This window comes from Garra rufa, chromosome 1 (assembly GCF_049309525.1).
Source record: "Garra rufa chromosome 1, GarRuf1.0, whole genome shotgun sequence".
Taxonomy (NCBI): Eukaryota; Metazoa; Chordata; class Actinopteri; order Cypriniformes; family Cyprinidae; genus Garra; species Garra rufa.
In genome coordinates this window covers 3,594,536-3,615,412 of record NC_133361.1, presented here as the reverse complement: position 1 = coordinate 3,615,412, position 20,877 = coordinate 3,594,536, and the positions used below count along the sequence as shown (strand labels likewise).

Below are 20,877 nucleotides of genomic sequence, written 5' to 3'. Positions count from 1 at the left end.
TTCCTGAATGAACTTCCTGGAGGTTAGCTCAGATTTTTTGTGGATGCGACATGAGTTAATCCTGGTTTTTATTGACGTTTTCGTTCGCATTCAGCAACTACTCCCAACAGACGTCAGTCTGTCAGAAATCGCGCTACAGAAAAAAACACTGCACGTCATGTGACTTAACCAAAACACGACATTGGCTAAACCTAAGGTCTTCTCTTTCCAACAAAAAAAATAAATAAAAAGTTTGTCTTAAAGAGACAGTGGCAGGGAAATGAACATGAAGAGCATGTTGCCATATGGCAACACCGTGCGGTAGAGGGTTAATTAATTTCGTGATGTATGGCAGTGGTTTTCAGACCAATATAGCAATGTAATATATAATTATTCACAATGAGACAACAATTAAAGTGTAAATCTGTTTTTCCACACAGAAATTGGTTTCAGTGAAGCTCCTCCCACAACAATTACACAATAAATCCTGGAATTTTCCATCAGTTTACAAGTGAAAACTAGCATTAAATCAACAGGAAGAGCTGAAATCTGTAAAGACTGAGTTTATTAAAGAGGACAGAGAGAAGATGAGAGATTCAGAACACACTGAAGATACTGAAGAACAAACAGGTTGGTGTTTATTCTTCATTATTTTATTTATAATGCTGACAGTTTTAAAGCTTCAGGCAGGATTATATTTTGGGTTGTAATAGAAAAAAAAATCTTTAGAGCTCTTAAATGATTTTGCTAAAGCATCAGATAATAATGTACACTTTTTACTTGTGTTTCAGAGTTGATGGATGATAATGAGGAGAAAGAAAAACTGAATAAAGTTGAAGAGAAAAATCATGTCAAAAGTGGAGAAAAACCCAAACTGAATGATTCAAAGAAAAGAAGAGTCAAGAAATCTTTCGCCTGCGCTCAGTGTGGAAAGGCTTTCACATACAACCAAAGTCTTGAGCGTCACATGAGAGTTCACACTGGAGAAAAACCATTCACTTGTGATCAGTGCGGGAAGAGTTTCACAGAAAAAGGACAACTTACTATACATATGAGAGTTCATACTGGAGAGAAACCGTTCACTTGTGATCAGTGCGGGAAGAGTTTCACACGGTCCGCAAAACTTAAGAGACACATGAACATTCACACTAGAGAGAAACTTTACAAATGTGAACAATGCGGCAAAACATTTATGTGGGCTTCAAACCTGACACAACACCTGAGAGTTCATACAAAGGAGAAACCATATTCATGTCATTTGTGTGGAAAGAGTTTTTCACGTCTAGAATATTTGAAAGTACATCAGAAAATACACACTGGTGTGAGAGATTACATGTGCTTTGAGTGTGAAAAGACTTTTACTTCAGCGGGCCTTTTAAAACTTCACCAGAGGATCCACACTGGAGAAAAACCTTACAAGTGTTCACACTGCGACAAGAGATTCAGTGATTCAGGAGGAATGAAAACACATGAGAGGATCCACACTGGAGAGAAACCTTTCACTTGTGATCAGTGTGGAAAAAGTTTCTTACTATCAGCAAACCTTAAGAGACACATGAGCATCCACACTGGAGAGAAACCTTTCACTTGTGATCAGTGCAGGAAGAGTTTCACACGATCATCACACCTTGAGGATCACATGAACATCCACACTAGAGAGAAACTGCACACATGTGATCAATGCGGGAAAACATTTGTATGGGCTACAAACCTGAGGGTACACCTGAAAGTCCATACAAAGGAGAAGCCACATTCATGTCATTTGTGTGGAAAGGGTTTTTCATTACTACAATATTTGAAAAAACATCAGAAAACACATACTGGTGTGAAAGAGTACATGTGCTTTGAGTGTAAAAAGACTTTTACTAGAGCAATATCTTTAAAACAGCACCAGAGGATTCACACTGGAGAAAAACCCTACACATGTGATCTATGCGGGAAGAGTTTCACACAAAAAGGACACCTTACATCACATATGAAAGTTCATACTGGAGAGAAACCGTTCACTTGTGATCAGTGCGGGAAGAGTTTCACAGAGTCCGCAAAACTGAAGGATCACATGAACATCCACACTAGAGAGAAAATCCACACATGTGATCAATGCGGGAAAACCTTTTTATGGGCTTCAAACCTGAAGACACACCTAAATGTTCATAAAAAGGAGAAGCCACATTCATGTCATTTGTGTGGAAAGAGTTTTTCACGTCTAGATCATTTGAAAGGACATCAGAAAACACACACTGGTGTGAAAGACTACATGTGCTTTGAGTGTGAGAAGACTTTTACTTCAGCAGGCAATTTAAAACTGCACCAAAGGATTCACACTGGAGAGAAACCTTATAAGTGTTCACACTGCGACAAGAGATTCAGTGATTCAGGAGGAATGAAAACACATGAGAGGATCCACACCGGAGAGAAACCGTACAAGTGTTCACACTGTGACAAAAGATTCAGTCAGTCAGAAGGAATGAAAATACACCAGAGAATTCACACTGGAGAAAAACCTTTCAAGTGTTCACACTGTGACAAGAGATTTTGTGATTTAGGAAGCCTGAAAAAACATGAAAGGATTCACACTGGAGAGAAACCCTACAAGTGTTCACATTGTGACAAGAGATTCAGTGATTCAGGAGGAATGAAAACACATGAGCGGATTCACACTGGAGAAAAACCGTATCACTGCACTGAATGTGGGAAGCGTTTCAATCAATCATCTTCCCTACGCACTCACACAAAAAACATTCACAATAAGTAGATCATCTTAAGATCTTTCAGGTCTGATGCTGTTTCTTCAGTAAATGTGACACAATAATTAATCAAGCAATAAAATATCATCTGGACATCCATTACATGTGAACTTCGAGCGACAGCTGACATCCGGTTTAAGTGGCAGGTACTGTCAGCCACTTCCTGCTGACAGCTGCCGATTTTTCGCTGAACCCCCTCTCACTTTCTTTGTCATGTTGCCAGACTGCTCCAAAACAGCAGGAAAGATTAAAACAACAATTACACGTCTGTAGAATCAATGAGTGCAATTCACATTTATTCCTCAAAGTGGCAGTGTTTAAAGCATAATGATGACGTGATTTATTTTTACTCATAATTACCGCTACCGGCATAATATACATTACCGGCATAAAACAAATAATAGTATCTGCAACTGGCTTGAATGGCTTTACTGCAGAGCAATTGCATAATGTAAAGTACTTAATGAAATATAAGTGTCTCTGTCGTTTGATGTTGAATGTGGTCAATAGCAATCAAACTGTTGTTATTAAAGATGTTGAAAACGATAGTTTTGCGAATATGGCTGAATATGGCTTTTTGTGGAATAAAGTCCTGGTCAGATGGATTAGAGTAGCTGATTTTTTTAACTGTTTCTGCAATAATGTCTTTAATTATCCACTATAATTATAAAATTAACATATGCTCTGGACAAAATATTCAGCACTGCCTTTTATGCCTAACTTAAACAAGAAAAAAATTGTTGTCCTAAAATATTAAATAAATGTGATAAAGAAAGCATTACAGCATTAAATTCTCATACATGTTGACACATTGTTACAACAGTAATTTATGTTTTAAAACAAATTGTAAGTAAACTACTTTTATTTCTTGAAAATTGTTGAGGATTTTGATATTGTACATTTAGAATACATGTAGGGTCTCTGTCATTCTCATGTAGGAAAGAGACTTGTTCCCCATGTCATTTTTGCTATATAGAATGCAAAAACTTGAAGCTCAATATCTCCAAACCACTCGGAACGCAGATAGAACCTTATAATTCTAAGGTGACGAAATGTTAAAATAAATAAATTTTCCTATATGCATGACCTCTAATTCATCTGACTCCAAAAATGAAAAGGTTTTAATGATATTTAAGAATTTAGTAAGTCGGTGTAGGTGTTTGAAGATCCTTGGTTTAACTCTCCAGTTACTTTACTGGTTCATTCGGATTCTCATGTCGCTCAGGAATATCACATCGGCCGTTTGCGTATTCCACGATCACATACTCACCAGTCTTGGTTATTAGACAGAGGTAATTGACCAATACTTTAGATGGCCGCTCCTATGCTTGCTCATTCTAAAAATATTTTTGATTGGCCCCCATAGATCTGTACACACTTGGATAAAGCAATATTATCTCTAGCCAAAGATACCACTACTATAGATATAAGCCAACCAATATTGCTTCTCTAATAGTAGTTTTGGTTTGGTCATGCCATGATTTCTCATGTACACTTAACTAAAGTGATATTACAATAAACAGAGGTTAGGCTTACCCTATTTAGGTTGGTCAAACAACTTTCAGTTGACCTAAACGGAAATTCCCTTTTAGCCCTTACAGTCTAAGTACACTTGAACTAATACCAAGTGTTAGCCAGATCTCTAAATATACAGCTCGATCACAACTGGATTTAGTCTGTTACTAACCTGATGCAGAAATGCGGTAACAAGGATACTACATAATCTACTAGAGTTAATAAGTTCAGAGCAATCAAGATAAATTCAAACATAACAATTTACTAATCAGGTAATCGGAATAGCAATTCAATTTTCAATTCAAAACGATATAAAAACATTGATCTTTTATACAAGCATTCAATAATACAAAATGAGAGGATTCAGAAGTATCATCTGATAGTGAGAACTTCACACGGCAATTGTGCGGGAGATCTGTCTACAGATTCACTGAACTCTTGTTGTTTTCCCTTAAAGATCCAGACAAGTCCTGAAGTTACCAAATGGTGTAGTTTGTTTATTGTAGGGATTTTAGCATATCAAGGATATCACTTCTGGGGGCTGTGAGTACGAGGTGAGAATTTCTCTTCAATATCTGTGGGAATGGTTATCTCATTTACATGCAGATGGTGGTTTGTGTGAAAGACCTGGGAGTAGTCTGGATCTTGATGGCTGTTTGTCCTATTGTTAAGAGAATGAGACCCCTTTACCAAAGACACACTGAGACCTTTCAAATGATACCAAACATGAATTGTTACATTCTTGTAAACACTGTTTGCTTGGTGCTTTCTGTATTGCCCTTGGTTCAGAAGAAAAGGAGGGGGAGAGAGGGTAGGGGAAGTGGATATGGAGAATCAGGTGTGATCTTTCTATCTCTCTCAGTGGGGTGTGCTCTTGAAGTGAGGAAGTTAGGTTCATGAGACAGAGTTCCGACGTTGGTTCCCGTAAGATTTCTTTGTGTTCTCAAGCTGTGGCCCTCCTCCAGTTCAGCCAAATGGTATCAGCCTTACACAGTTTTAAAAAAAATATTGTAATTTTGCTGTCTTTTTAATAAAGAACATTTATTTTTAATATCTGTTTTTATAAAACAAATTAATACATTTTCAGATTTTGTTATGATTTCTTTTCCAGTTCAAGCTTTTTTTTTTTTTTTTTGTAATAATAAAGAACCCTTTATGGTTCAAAAAAGAACCATTTGGCTTAGATTTACAGAACCATTTGGGGTTCCATATATGAAGCAGTTGATAGAACCTTTTCTGGTTCTAAATAGAACCATTTGTTTTTAAGAGTGTACACAACACAATGCCCCAAACATGCGATAAAAGGTATTTGTTGATGTCAATAAGAGGTTTTGTTCTAACTAGCCGCAACAGTGATATGTGAAATTTCAATTTTCAAATGTGGTTTCTATTTCCGTGACAGAGAACGACAATGATGATCTCAGGTACTGTGCTTTATTTTTTGTTGAATGTGTCTGTGAGTTTGACTATCATTTTGCATGACCTTATAGCCATACTGCAAGCAACAATAGATACGTTTAACTATCTATCCATCTATCGATCCATCCATCTAAATTAAATGTAAGGAAAGATTAAAACTGTGAACTCGATGCAAACCAACAAACGTATTTCATAAGAAAAGATGGCATGAGTCAGTATGTAGATTTCATAATGTTTAAAAGGTTTAATATTTACGAATTAGATTACAAACTTATAAGTAGACAAGCTTTTGATTGGCTGTGATTTTTGATTATGATTTTTGATATTCAATATTCCATATCCTAACCCATGTTCAAAGCAATGTTAAAACAACATCTTTTAAAAACAAATGGGGAGTTTTTTTTTTTTTTTTAAACAAGTTAATGTGTGTGTGTGTGTGTGTTTATGTGGGTGCTGTGTATATTTTTGCGATCTTCTTGTTTTCTTAGCTTGGGGTTGTGAAGCACTTTGTGCAATGTGAGTTGGATTAAACTGATATTTAAACAGACAAATGAGGAGCAATGATTTTATACGGTATGTGAAAGGAGCAGCATATATACACACACAGATTTCAACACTTTGTTGAAACAGAAGTAATGTATTAAGCATAAAGGAGATAAACTTAACCTAAAGCATTAATCTCAGGCCAGTATTGATCTAATACTAATACCAACGTTGGTATAGACACTATCGACATTAGGATCTATAGGCAAACGTATTCAATCACAGTCATGTGAGGAGTAAAATGTAGTTTATTAGACAAATAAAAGCTTAATTGAATGATATAAAAAAAAAAAAATCAAGCATAATAGTTGCTTTTGTTCATGGCTTTTAGATAATAAAACTGAAATTATAAAATTACTTTTCCAAAGTTCAAATACAATCAGCAGACCATAAAAGTTGTTGATGAAATATAAAAAGTAAAGATAGCAATGTAATAATTAAAAAGTAACATTCAATCAGCATTTAATCAGCAAATACAGAGTATTATATAAAGTCTCAATTCATAAGATGGAGTCTGTAAAGTTATAATGATATTTCTATTCTTACAATCCTGCTGATTAAATGCATTGAACATAATATGAAACTCAACGATAGCACAATGATATATGGAATATAACTTTGTTCACTGGTCTTGGGAAATATCTTTGAGTTGATCTGAATCTCCAAGTATTATTGTCTTGTCATTTGAAATGGCAGATTTATCCAGATGATATTTTATTGCTCGATTCACTATTGGGTCACATTAGATGAGGATGCTGCATCAGACCTAAAGTGATTTAATTACTGTGATATCTTTTTGTATGCTCACGTAGCGCAGAAGATTGGTTGAAACACTTCCCACATTGAGTGCAGTGATACGGTTTCTCTCCAGTGTGAATCCTCTCATGTGTTCTCATATGTCCTGCATGGATGAATGTCTTGTCACAGTATGAACACATGAACTGTTTGTCTCCAATGTGCATTTTCTCATGTGTTTTCAGATGTGATGACTGATTAAATGTCTTATTACAGTGTGAACACATATAAGGTTTCACTCCAGTGTGGGTCCTCTCGTGTGTTTTCAGATGTGGCGACTGACTGAATCTCTTGTCGCAGTGTGAACACTTGTAGGGTTTTTCTCCAGTGTGGATCCTCTGGTGCAGTTTTAAACAGTTTGCTGAAATAAAAGTCTTTTCACACTCAACGCACATGTAATCTTTCACACCAGTATGTATTCTCTGGTGCATTTTCAAACTTTGTAGTAATGAAAAACTATTTCCACACAAATCACATGAATGTGGCTTCTCCTCTGAATGAACCATCAGGTGTGTCTTCAGTTCTGAAGCTCTCAAAAATGTTTTCCCACATTGATCACATGCGTGCAGTTTGTCTCTAGTGTGGATGATCATGTGTACCTTAAGTCTTGACGATTGTGAGAAACTCTTCCCGCATTGATCACAAGTGAACGGTTTCTCTCCAGTGTGAACTCTCATGTGAACATCATGATTATATTTGCATGGGAAACTCTTTCCACACTGAGTGCAGGTGAAAGATTTCTTGGCTCTTCTTTTCTTTAAATCTGTCTGTTTGGTTTGAGAGCGACTCATTTTGACATGATTTCTCTCATCAGCTTCACTCAATTCTTCATTCTCCTCAGTATCTTCAATCAGCTCTGAAATAACAGTAAAAACAGTAAGCACTTGTCATCCCCATAGATGGACGCTAGGTGACCTTTCGTGTCAGGGGTAGATGCCTTCGGGTCCCTCAGCTGTTCCCCTCATCCTAATTTAGGCCTACAGAACCTTTTATGTCATTCTGCTTTCACAGCAGTTCTAGCAAACAAGCACTGCACAATGTTTCATAAGCACACAAGATAAGTAAAATTATTTTCTTCCACACAGCATTATCAATGAATTAATGAAGAAAAAACACCAACCTGTTTGTTCCTCAGTGTGTTTGATTCTGCAGGGTTCAGGGTCTCTCATCTTGTCTCTGTCCTCTGATTTGATGGGAATATTCCAGCATTTATTGCTGAACATTTGATTGTTGAGGAGATTCACTGAACATGAATTTCTGTGTGGAAAAGCAGATTTGTCCAAATCAACAATAAATCAAAAAGGCATTAAGTGTTGTTTCTTTGTGAATCATTGCTTTACTATATTACATTACTATATTTAAAATCACAACTTAAGCTAATAACAGCAATACTGTGCTTAAGTCTGACTGTCTGACAGTTTCACCTATTGTGTTAAATAGTCAAGAATAAAAATTACCCTTCATCATTTTTAAAATACAAAAGTAATAATAAAAAAAAAACAAGTTTGTAGTAGGTTCCTATAATGACAAAAATGATTTACTACAGGTGAGACTTATATATTATAAAATATATATTATAATTCACCAAAATATTTCCACATTCTGTTTGTAGTACATTCCTAGTGTCCAGACTGACTTGCCAATACCTCTTTTCATATGGGCACAAATGCAATGTTAAAACACTATATGTTTTTGGAACATTCCCTGAAATAAATAATCTGGATAAATCACTGCATCCTATCTGTCACTAATTCTAAATTATAGATGTAATGCAAAACTATTTCTTTTTTCACTCATTCTTTAGCAATATTTGAAAAAAGAAAAGAAATAAAGAAAAAAATTTAAGTGCTTGACATGTCCCTTTAACCACAGCAATATTCCTGCTAAAATTAAGACACATTTTTTTATTTTTTTTTTACTACTGCACATACACACGTTGCTGTAAATGCGTTATTTAATGGACTGGTCATTAGGGTAAAAATCCATTCAAAGATGTAGACTAAACAAAACAATTTGGGCGTTGGTCTGTAAGACGCGACATTAAAATGTATTAAACGGCGTCTGGTACGAATGGCGAAAGGAGAAACAAAAGAGTCCAACAATGATACAAACATTCACAAATAATGTAGAAAGCTTTGAAGTCTGTTCCGTAGAAAATTCCATGTGACGAATCTGTGGCCGTCCAACATCTGCTGAAAACTTTTTGCCTGCACGCGCATGTCCCAGTTAACATGATCCCCAGTTGATCCATAACACCGGCTGGGTTTTTATATAAGTACATTACTCATTTAAAAAAAATGCTTTAATTCACCAAAAGGTTTTATATCCGAAATGTTTGCATATAAAATCTTTATTTTAACGTTATTCAGCAAACACTATATCCGATCAACAAGGCAGTGTCTAACTGAGATTTCAACCCATTTTTACAGCCGAACGGGGCTTTCCTCATTTGTGAAACTATTTGTCCTGAACAACTCCGTATTTCACTCATCATTTACAAACGAAAGAATGTTAGACACAATTTTAGTTTCTGCCGGATGAAAGAAGCACAGTTTTTGAGTAAATTTCTCTTTTCTGGACTGAATACAAACGTTAAATGAACGTTATTCATACGTGAAGCTGACATTTTCCTCAAACTTCTGCTACCCGCAAACCTAATTATGTAAAATAAGATATGCAGGACAGCAAAAAGCAAACAATAGAGCTGAAGAAAAAGAGGACTCACTCTCTCCGGACAACTCTCTCTCTCTCTCACGCAGCTCCGCTCTCTAACTCGCGCATGCGCACATCGACTGATCCTCACGAGCGCTGAAGATGAAGAAAGAGCGTCTCGATCGCCCTCAGGAGGCTGGAATCAGTATAGGTCATAAACCCCACCCTCTCCATCTAATCTAATGGAACGAGAGTCAAAACTAATTTATTTACACTTCAAAATTTTCCAAAGATCGGTTTTGACATTGTATGTAGGCCTAGTTTTTATTAGGTATGAAGGCTAGTTTTGCCTTGCCTAAGTTGAAGCTGAAACTGGAGTATCGGGCTACTGTAAAAGAGCGTTCGGAAATACACCCAGTTAAAAGAGTCTTAGAAAACATGAATGTAAATCTAAATAGTTTTGGATGGAAAACAAATAATGAGGCTGGAATAAGTAAATGTGCAGTGGTTATTCCCAATGATTGATATTCAGGTTCTAGTGAGTATAAATGATAAAATCAGACAAGAATGTAAAGATACAATGTATGAATATATCAGTAACTCAAATATATGGATCAAAAGATCCTGTAAGAAGACACACAGCAGCAGCAATGTTTGTCCCAAGGTTCAGGTAGTGAATAACAAAAATAACTTCTATTCAATAGAGTTAAGAGGAAGTGTCGGAAACAACGCAGAAGATGGGGTGAATAAAACACAGTCGAGTGTTATAATTCTGATGTGATCCTTGTTTGGAACTATTTTCGTTGGTGAATTTGATAAATATTTTGCCTAAAATGTAAGTAACTTAACTACTTGACTAACCACTTGCTCACTGAACTAAAATCAATAGCTGCATTTCCATTACCCCTTAAATTGCTCAAAATGAAACTGTGAACTGAAAACACACCTAATGGAAATGTGTCAATTGCGCATAAATTCCCATATATCGCAGGTGGTTTTTCAGGCAATTCGAAAAAGGAGTATTTCGCAAAACAGCAATGGAAATGTTTTTTTTTTTTTTTTTTTTTGCATTTACAGGTCACATTCGATTAAATATACCCAAAATCCCACAACAATACATTGTCTTAACTTATCGCAAGAGGAAAAAAATATGTTTCACTCACATAAAATCGGTTAATGGAAACAGCGAATTGAAAATATGCCTAATGCAAACGCGTCAATTGCGCAAAAACTCCCACATATCGCAAAAAGGTTTTTACGCTCTTTTTTTTTTTGCATTTACCGATCACATTCGATTAAATATAGCAAAAAAAAACAACAACATAGTCATGATTTATGACGAGAGGAAAAAATTACGTTTTAGTCTCATAACATCGGTTAATGGAAACGCCCTCATTCCACAATAATTTTAATTGACATTAGATGCGTTTCAATTACCCCTTAAATTGTGAAAAATGAAACTGCAAATTGAAAATACACCTAATGGAAATGCGTCAATTGTGCAGAAACTCCCATATACACTCGCAAAAAAATAATGTTTTTACACTCGCTTGAGGTTGTTTTTCAGGCAATTCGAAATCTGAACATTTTGCAAAACAGCAATGGAAACGTTTTCTCTCTCGCATGTACAGGTCATATTCTATTAAAGATAGACAAAATCACACAAAAATGTGTTGCCATGATATATCGGCATTATCCAGATTCATTGCTTGATTCATTATTGTGTGCAGCATCAGATCTGAAAGTGCTGGATCTCAAGATGATCTACTTATTGTGAATTTTCTTTGTATGACGGCGTAAAGCAGATAAATGATTGAAACGCCTCCCACATTCAGTGCAGTGATACGGTTTCTCTCCAGTGTGGATCCTCTCATGTGTTTTCAGGACATCTGGCAGTCTGAAGCCATTGTCGCAGTGTGAACACATATAAGGTTTCTGTCCAGTGTGGATGCTCATGTGTCTCTTAAGTTGTCCTTTTTGTGCAAAACTCTTCTGGCATTGATCACATGTGTAAGGTTTCTCTCCAGTGTGGGTTCTCTCATGTCTTTTCAGGTGTTTTGTCAGTCTGAATCTCTTGTCGCAGTGTGAACATATATAAGGTTTTTCTCCAGTGTGGATCATCTGGTGCTTTCTTAAACTGCTCGATGTAGTAAAAGTCTTTTCACACTCAAAGCACATGTAATCTCTCACACCAGCGTGTATATTCTGATGTACTTTTAAACTTTGTAGATGTGCAAACCTCTTTCCGCACAAATGGCATGAATGTGGCTTCTCCTTTGCATGAGCTCTCAGGTGTTTCCTCAGGTTTGAAGCACACAAAAATGTTTTATCACATTGATCACATGCGTACAGTTTCTCTCTAGTGTGGATGTTCATGTGGTCCTTAAGATGTGATGGTTGTGAGTAACTCTTCCCGCACTGATCACAAGTGAACGGTTTCTCTCCAGTGTGAACTCTCATGTGACGCTCAAGACTTTGTTTGTCTATCAAACTCTTTCCACACTGAGTGCAGGTGACAGATTTATTGGCTCTTTTTTTCTTTAAATCTTTGTGTTTGGTTTGAGAGCGACTCATTTTGACATGATTTCTCTCATCAGCTTCACTCAATTCTCCATTCTCCTCATTATCTTCAGTCAGCTCTGAAATCACAGTAAAAAAAGTCCATTTTCAGAAACCCATTTTAAAAAAGCCTAAAAAGACCTTGATATAACAGCAGAAAGTAGGCTATCTGTATGGATAATAGCCCTATATAAATAAAGGTGACTTGACATACATTTTGTTAAAAGAAAAAAAATACCCAGTTCAAAATAAGTCTCTTATTATTTGCTGCTTCACTGATTATTCAACAGCTGTAAAGATGCATAACCAAATATGTGTATCCAAATAATCAATGCTGCTATATTTTCCTTGATTTTGATATTTATAGGTTTATGCTTCTCATATTAATCCTCATCATATACTCATATCCCAGTATTTAATGTTACTCATTTATGTTTATCTTTTTATTTAGTTTGATGTATTGTCATAATATTTTATGTCATCTGCGTTGCTCACTGTTTTACAATGACAGCTGGCAGTTTGAAAACCTTGTCACAAGATGTTTGTGAACAATTTTGGACACAGAAGGGCCACCATTCAAGTGGGAATTAAAATGAATATGGTGGGTAACTCGATTAATAAACAGTTTGTGCAGATTAAGAAAACAACAGATCCTGTCTCAGTTACTCATGGTGTTCCACAGGGGTCAGTCTTTGGTCCGCTTTTATTTATCTTTTATATTCTACCTCTTGGTCGTATTTTTTGTTATTATGGTAATTTTTGTATTGATTCTTTACTCCTTGTACTGTAATGCTTTCGCACCAGTGAATTATACCCTCCATCAACGCTGTCTCTCATAGTTTCACTAGTAAACACAAACCTGTTGTCACAGCACAGAGGGAGACAGAGACGGAGGTAAGAGTATAAGGTAAAAAGGTAAGTTTATTAACAGGTAGAGGGGATATGAATATCTTATCTGGAATGTCCACTGAGCACGGAAGAAGTAATCCAATCTGGAACCAGGAGAACATGAAGTCCAACGGAAGGAAAGCCAGGGTGTGATCGGTAGATCAGACAACGAGGAATGAATCTGTCCGGGTATATGTAGGTGAGCTGATGAGATACAGGTGTGTAATCAGTAGTCAGGTGATAGTGAACGTGTGTGTGTGTCTTCAGGGGGCGTGGCTGGTGCATCTTGTAAGGGTAGAACTCTGACATTACCCCCTCCTCCAGGGGCGGCTCCCGACGCCCCTCTCCGACGTCGAGGACGACCTCGACCGCGAGGGGCAGGACGATTTGGGTGGCTCTGGTGGAAGTCCGTCAGAAGTTGAGGATCCAGGATGTCATCTCTAGCCACCCATGATCTTTCTTCAGGTCCGTACCCCTCCCAGTCAATCAGGTATTCCAGACGGCTGCCCCGACGTCGGGAATCCAGGATCTCCCTCACGGTGTAGATAGAGGGTTGATCCAGGATCTCTGGAGGAGGGGCTTCAGCTTCAGCTCCAGGCTCATCTGTGGCAGAGGGAAAGTAGGGTTTGAGTAGTGATACATGAAAGGTGGGATGAATTCGGTACCTGGGTGGGAGCTGAAGCTGATATGTCACTTCGTTGATCTGCCTCAGGACCTCGAATGGACCAATGTAGCGGGGACTCAGCTTTTTGCAGGGTAGTCTTAGCCTGATGTCTTTCGTAGATAACCACACCTTATCTCCAGGGTGGTATAATGGGGTGGGTCTTCTACGAACATCGGCGAATTCTTTGTGGCGTCGGATGGCTCGTTGAAGATGTTGATGAGCTGAGTCCCACACTCTCTCGCTCTCTCGGAACCAGTAGTCTACAGCTGGAACGTTGGTGGGTTCCTCCGTCCAGGGAAACAGCGGGGGCTGAAAACCGAGTATGCACTGGAAGGGAGTAAGTCCGGTTGTCTCCTGACGTAGTGAGTTCTGTGCATACTCGGCCCACGGGAGGAACCTGCTCCAGCTGTGTTGGTCCGCGGAGCAGTATGACCGGAGGTAACGTCCAAGCTCTTGGATCTTCCTCTCAGTCTGGCCGTTGGTCTGTGGGTGATATCCTGATGAGAGATTGACAGAAATACCAAGTGCTTTGAAGAATGACTTCCATACATGTGAGATGAATTGTGGACCCCGGTCCGACACAATCTCCTCGGGGAGACCAAAGTGACGAAATACGTGCTGGAAGAGTAACTCGGCCGTGTTCATGGCCGTAGGTAGACCTGCCAGGGGAATACATTTGCAGGCCTTGGAGAAACGATCAACTACAACCAGCACGCAAGTATTACCTTCTGACTCTGGGAGGTCCGTCACGAAGTCTACCCCGAGGTGGGACCAGGGTCTCTGCGGGATGGGTAGTGGCATCAGCTTTCCTGTGGGTAGATGACGAGGAGTGTTAGAGGTAGCACAGACTGAGCAGCTTTGGACGTACCTGATGGTGTCCTGGGTCATACTGGACCACCAGTACCGAGCTTGGATGAGCGAGAGGGTCCGTCTGCTACCTGGGTGTCCAGAGCCCGGAGACTGGTGAACTGTGTCCAGAAGGTGTTGACGCTGGGAGCTGGGTACGTAGATTTTACCTTCTGGACATTCCGGCGGAGCAGGCTCTTGGAGAGTGGCTTCGTGGATCCAGGTGTCGATGTCCCACTGGATGGGGCTAACGATGAGTTCTGAGGGAATGATGTTGTCAGACTCGACCACTGCGTCGTGGGAGAATTGTCGGGAGAGAGCGTCAGCAGGTATGTTCTTGGATCCTGGTCGGTAGGTAATCTTGTACTGGAAACGTGTGAAGAATAATGCCCATCTGGCTTGGCGGGGGTTAAGTCGTTTAGCTTCTCGAAGGTATTGAAGGTTTTTATGATCCGTGATGATTGTAAACGGGTGGTTAGCCCCTTCCAGCCAATGACGCCACTCCTCCAAGGCGAGTTTGATGGCTAGTAGTTCGCGGTTGCCTACATCATAATTTTGCTCCGCCGGAGACAGTTTCTTAGAATAGTAGGCACAGGGATGGAGGAGAGTGGACTCACCAGCTGCTTGAGACAGCACTGCTCCGACGCCGATGGTGGATGCGTCTACCTCAACAATGAATGGGAGATCCGGGTTGGGATGGTGCAGGAGAGGAGCAGTGCTGAAAATCTTCTTGAGTTGTTGGAATGCTTCGTGGGCAGAGGAGGTCCAGACCAGATGTTTAGGTCGACCACGTAGGAGGGAGGTCAGAGGGGCAGTGATGAGACTGTAGTCCTTTATGAACCGGCGGTAGAAGTTTGAAAACCCCAGGAAGCGTTGAAGTTCCTTGACTGTACTGGGTTTGGGCCATTGTAGGATGGATTGGACCTTATCCAGGTTCATTTGCACACCCTCGGGGCTGATGTTATAACCCAGGAACTGCATCTTAGTCTGGTGGAACTCACACTTCTCCAGCTTGAGGTATAGCTTGTGTTGGCGCAAGACTTGAAGGACCTGACGGACGTGCTGGCGATGTTCGGCCTGGTTCCGGGAGTAAATCAAAATATCGTCAATATAGACAACCACGAATTTGTGGAGGAACTCCCGGAACACCTCGTTCATAAACGTTTGGAAGACAGAGGGACTGATGGACAAACCGTAAGGCATAACCAGATATTCGTAGTGGCCAGCAGGTGTAATGAATGCTGTTTTCCACTCGTCTCCCGCACGAATACGAACGAGGTTGTAAGCACTCCGCAGGTCCAACTTGGAGAAGATGTGAGCCCCACGGAGTTCCTCGAGGGTGGCAGGAACGAGTGGTAGTGGATAAGGTTGTTGGGTGATGTTGGCATTGAGTTGGCGGTAATCAATGCAGGGACGGAGACCTCCATCCTTCTTACCCACGAAGAAGAAGCTTGAAGCAGCTGGTGAGGTGGATGGTCGAATGAATCCTTGTTTCAATGCTTCCTGGATGTACTCCTCCATCGCCTGGCGCTCCGGGTTGGACAAGGGATAGATGCGTCCTTTAGGTAGTTGAGCCCCAGGTAGCAGATCGATGGAACAGTCCCATGGCCGATGAGGAGGAAGTTGGGTGGCAGCTTGCTTACTGAAGACGTCCTCGTAATCCTCATACTCCGCTGGGATCTCCACCTGGGTGTCAGTCTCAGGACTTTCGATCTTGGTTGATGCGATGGTCACAGGATCAGAAACTGGCGAGGGTAAACGTGTAAAGCAGTTCTTAAGACAATGCTTACTCCATCCGATGATGTCACAAGGATCCCAGCGGAGTTCCGGATGATGACGGTGGAGCCAAGGACGTCCCAGGATGATGTCAACGGTGGAATCCTCCAGTACCAGAAACTTGATTTGCTCGTGATGGAACAGGCCAATTTGTAGAGTGATGTATGGAGATGAGTATCGAATCCGCCCACGTCCGAGTGGTTTCCCTTGGATGGTTTTAACAGCTAGTTCCGGGTTATGGCGGTGACGTGACAATTGTAACAGATTTATGCATTCTTGGGATATGAAGTTTCCCGAAGAGCCTGAATCAAGGAGAGCAGAAACACAAAGATCTTGTTTAGCAGTACGCAGCGTCACGGGTATCAGAGTGAGATGAGCAGTTTCAATGTCTGATTGAATGGTACTCACCACCGGACGTGGGGGTTTGACAGGACAGGTACGTAGAATGTGGCCGGGCTGTCCACAGTATAAACAGAGTTTTTCTCTGAGGCGGCGTTGACGTTCGGACCATGTGAGACGAGTGGAATCAAGTTGCATGGGTTCTGGTACTGGAGAGCAAGCTGCCACCGTAGCGGACTGAGGAGCGGTTTCAGTGGGCTGGCAGGCGGCTAGGCGCTGAGATACCCTCGTCGTTCGTAGTAGGAAGGTCTCCAACCCGATGTTGTCATCATAGATGGCCATAGCGGCGCGAATATCTGGGTGGAGACCATGACGATAGGCACCCAGCAGTGAAGTTTCGTTCCAGCCACTAGCCGCCGCCAGCGTCCGGAAATGGAGTGTGTATTCTTGAATGGATGAGGAACCTTGTTGCAGTCGGAAGAGCTGATCAGAAGTGGTGAGTACATCTGTGTTTGAACTGAAAACTTCAGAAAAATGACTGGTAAATTGCTCAAATGACTGAATTAACGGAGTGTTGGCTTGCCATATAGACTTCGCCCATTGTAGAGCTTTTCCAGTGAGGAGTGAAATGAGAAACGCTACCTTAGATTCATCCGTGAGAAATTGTTGTGGTTGCATCTTGATGTAAAGTTGGACTTGTAGGAGGAAACCGCTACACTCAGCCGCTTCACCGGAGTATGTGTTTGGTAAAGCCATGGGACTTCCTGAGGCAGATGGCGGCGCGGGAGATGGTTGTAGCGCCGCTTTGAAGGCTTTGATGAGTTCGGTGAGCTGATCTGGTGCAGGTGTTTCCTCGTTGTCCATTTTGTTTGAAGGTCTGATCTTCTGTCACAGCACAGAGGGAGACAGAGACGGAGGTAAGAGTATAAGGTAAAAAGGTAAGTTTATTAACAGGTAGAGGGGATATGAATATCTTATCTGGAATGTCCACTGAGCACGGAAGAAGTAATCCAATCTGGAACCAGGAGAACATGAAGTCCAACGGAAGGAAAGCCAGGGTGTGATCGGTAGATCAGACAACGAGGAATGAATCTGTCCGGGTATATGTAGGTGAGCTGATGAGATACAGGTGTGTAATCAGTAGTCAGGTGATAGTGAACGTGTGTGTGTGTCTTCAGGGGGCGTGGCTGGTGCATCTTGTAAGGGTAGAACTCTGACACCTGTTTGTTCTTCAGTATCTTCAGAGTGTTTGATTCTGCAGGGTTTTGAATCTCTCATCTTCTCTCTGTCCTCTTTAATAAACTCAGATTTGCAGATCTCAGCTCTTCCTGATGATTTGATAAAATATTCAAGCATTTATTGGAGAATTGCTGAATGTGTGATTGCTGAGGAAGGAGCTTCACTGAACATGAACTTCTGTGTGAAAAAGCAGTTTTTCCAAAATCAGAAACAAATCAAAGACTTAAAAAAAAAAGATTCCAACATTAACATATTTTTCCATTCTGATGTTTGTAGTACAATGCTAGTGTCCAGAGTGACTTAATAAAATTACATTTTGCCAAATACCTCTCTTCATATGTGCACAGAACACAAATGCAATGTTAAAACACTGTACCTCAATTACCTCTCTTTATATAAGTATTTCAAAAAAAAAAAAAATGCTGTAATTCAAGGTTTTTATTCTCACAATCCAAAATGTTGTAACTCACATTCAGTAAGTCAGTCTGGCCGCTGGCTGTTACTACAACATTGTAAAACTCATCCATTTCAATGAACTATTGGACATAGTGAGAAAAAAATCTAAACTATGGTTGGAATTTGCTGACGGCTCCTTAAAAAATAATCGTGATGATCTAGCAATCTAGAGTAATAAAATTAAAACTTTTTCACGTTATAAAAGCAACTATAACACATTTGATCAGCCACAAATACATTTCAAAAGAGAAATAAAAGAATAAAAAATGCAGCAGCAAACTTGATATGAGCTCTTTTTCCACATTTATTAACAGGAACCGTTTTTACTCCAAATATAGAAACAATCATTCACAGGAGCATACAAAAACACAAAATCGCCCAGAATGAAATGAAATGAACACGTTTTCCTCACATGCTTGTAGTCTGCTGTGCTTTATTTTAACGTTATTCAGCAAACACTCGGTATCCGATGAAAACAAAGCAGTGTCTAACTGAGATTTACAGCCGAACAGGACTTTCATCATTTGTGAAACTATTTGTCCCTGAACAACTCCGTATTCAACTCATCTTAATGAACGGAATATAGCCTATGCTATAAATAAAACTACTACAAAGTTATTCGTACGTCAAGCTGACATTTACCACAAATTCCTGCTACACGTAAACCTAATTACGCAAAATAAATATGCAGGACAGCAAAAAGCAAATAATAGAGAAGAAAAAGAGGACTCACCGGACAACTCTCTCTCTCACGCAGCTCCGCTCTCTAACTCGCGCATGCGCACATCGAGTGGTCCTCACGAGCGCTGAAGATAAAGAAAGAGAGTCTCGATCGCCCCCAGGAGACTGGAATCAGTATAGGTCACAAACCCCACTCTCTCCATCTAATCTAATGGGACGTGAGACAAAACTAATTTATTTACACTTAAAATTTGAAAATGGGTTTCGAAAGATGTGTTTTGGCATTGTATGTCGTTTTTATTGGGTATGTAGTTTTCTTAAGTTGAAGCTCAAACTGCTGGATGGAAAGCAAATAATGAGGCTCATCAAACTGGAATAATTAAGAAAATGTGCTGTGGTTATTCCCAATGTCTGTCGCTGATATTCAGCTTCTAGTGAGTACATCTAGACAAGACATATTATGAGATATCCTACAGAGCATGTTTATTCACTAATATAGATAAATATCTGTTTTATGGCATGGACAGCAGATTGTGGTGAGGGCTATTCAACGACTAATTTCACTGTATTCAGGAAAAGACAATGACAATAAAGGCTTTAAATTCAAATCAATTCAAGAGCTTTATTTAGAAATTTATAACAAAAAGCAAACATAACACTGCGTGGCTTTCTAATATTATAACTAAAACGATAAAAATTTCCCTAACGCAAATACAGCCAGCAGACAATAAAAGTTGTTAATACAATATTAAAAATTATTATGTATTACTAAAAAGGTAACATTTAATCAATAATTACTCAAAGCAAATGTAAATGGATGAGTAGCAAATAAATATCAGTGCTAAACATCTTGCATCTGCTTTTTCTAAATGTATCATAACTAGTTCTTAAAAAAAAAAACAGTGACGAAAACAAAAGTGTCACAGACTCTTCATCTTCCTGAACAAGAACAGTTTGTAAACAGCTACTTCTTGAAAGACAAATTAAAGTACAAGTGACAGATGTGCATTAGAAGACAATTGAACATAATATGAAAACACAAAATCTTATAGAAAAATCATATACAAAAATAAAACTTTTTGAAACTGTTCTTTAGAGAGGAACTTTATTTTCGAGTTGATCTAAGTTAAATCTGCAGGTTTGGAAGATGAAGATGAACTCCAGATCATGACAAATGAAAAGCCTGGTATAGTATTAGAGCTGAAAAAAACAAGTTCCGTTATTTTTATTTATTTTTATCCAGCGCGCTATTGATAAGATAATTATTACTAAAACTAGGGCTGGGCGATAAATTGATTTTATCGATTAACTCGAATACATAGCCGCGGGAACGTATTTTGAGCAGGGGGGGCTGAGAGAAAAAAAAAGTTTTCTGTAGTCTACCTTTTATGTAATGCTTTTACACAATGCAAATAGGCCATATTTACAAATATAACAAAAGACGGCAATCCCAACACGTTTTCAGTGGCGCAACTGATAATACGTGTAAAATATTGTTTTTGACGCGGGAGACCCGAGTTCGCGTCCGCCTTTTGGTAAAATCATTTTCGAAATCGTCTCCCTTTTCACTTAGGCTATATCGCATCGGAAAGTCATTTGTTTTTAATAAAAATGTATGAAATAATTTTAAATAAGGAGTTTAATTTATTAAGGCATACCTCATCCAATAGATTTGACTGAGTGTGACGTGCTCTGAAAAGTGCAAAGACATACTCGCTGAATTAGAGACGGTAAATGTGGCTTTTTTTTTATAGAAATAAAATACATTTAGTTCAGTTG

At 39.3% G+C, this 20,877-nt stretch overlaps 3 protein-coding genes across 4 annotated transcripts in view; 2 read left to right on the top strand and 1 right to left on the bottom strand.

Moving 5' to 3' along the window:
• The window catches only part of LOC141326852 (uncharacterized), a 269,935-nt gene that overhangs the window by 76,505 nt on the left and 172,553 nt on the right, over positions 1–20,877 (top strand). The window lies entirely within an intron of this gene.
• Positions 776–2,832, top strand: LOC141327001 (uncharacterized). The gene has a single exon (XM_073835318.1). It carries the CDS (start codon positions 776–778, stop codon positions 2,732–2,734), a length of 1,959 nt encoding a protein of 652 aa, XP_073691419.1. The 3' UTR covers positions 2,735–2,832.
• Positions 6,416–8,247, bottom strand: LOC141327453 (uncharacterized). The gene is made up of 2 exons (XM_073835349.1): positions 8,119–8,247; positions 6,416–7,854 (listed from the first exon to the last, which is right to left on the bottom strand). The coding sequence occupies exons 1-2, from the start codon at positions 8,219–8,221 to the stop codon at positions 6,980–6,982; spliced, it is 978 nt and encodes a 325-aa protein (XP_073691450.1). The 5' UTR covers positions 8,222–8,247; the 3' UTR covers positions 6,416–6,979.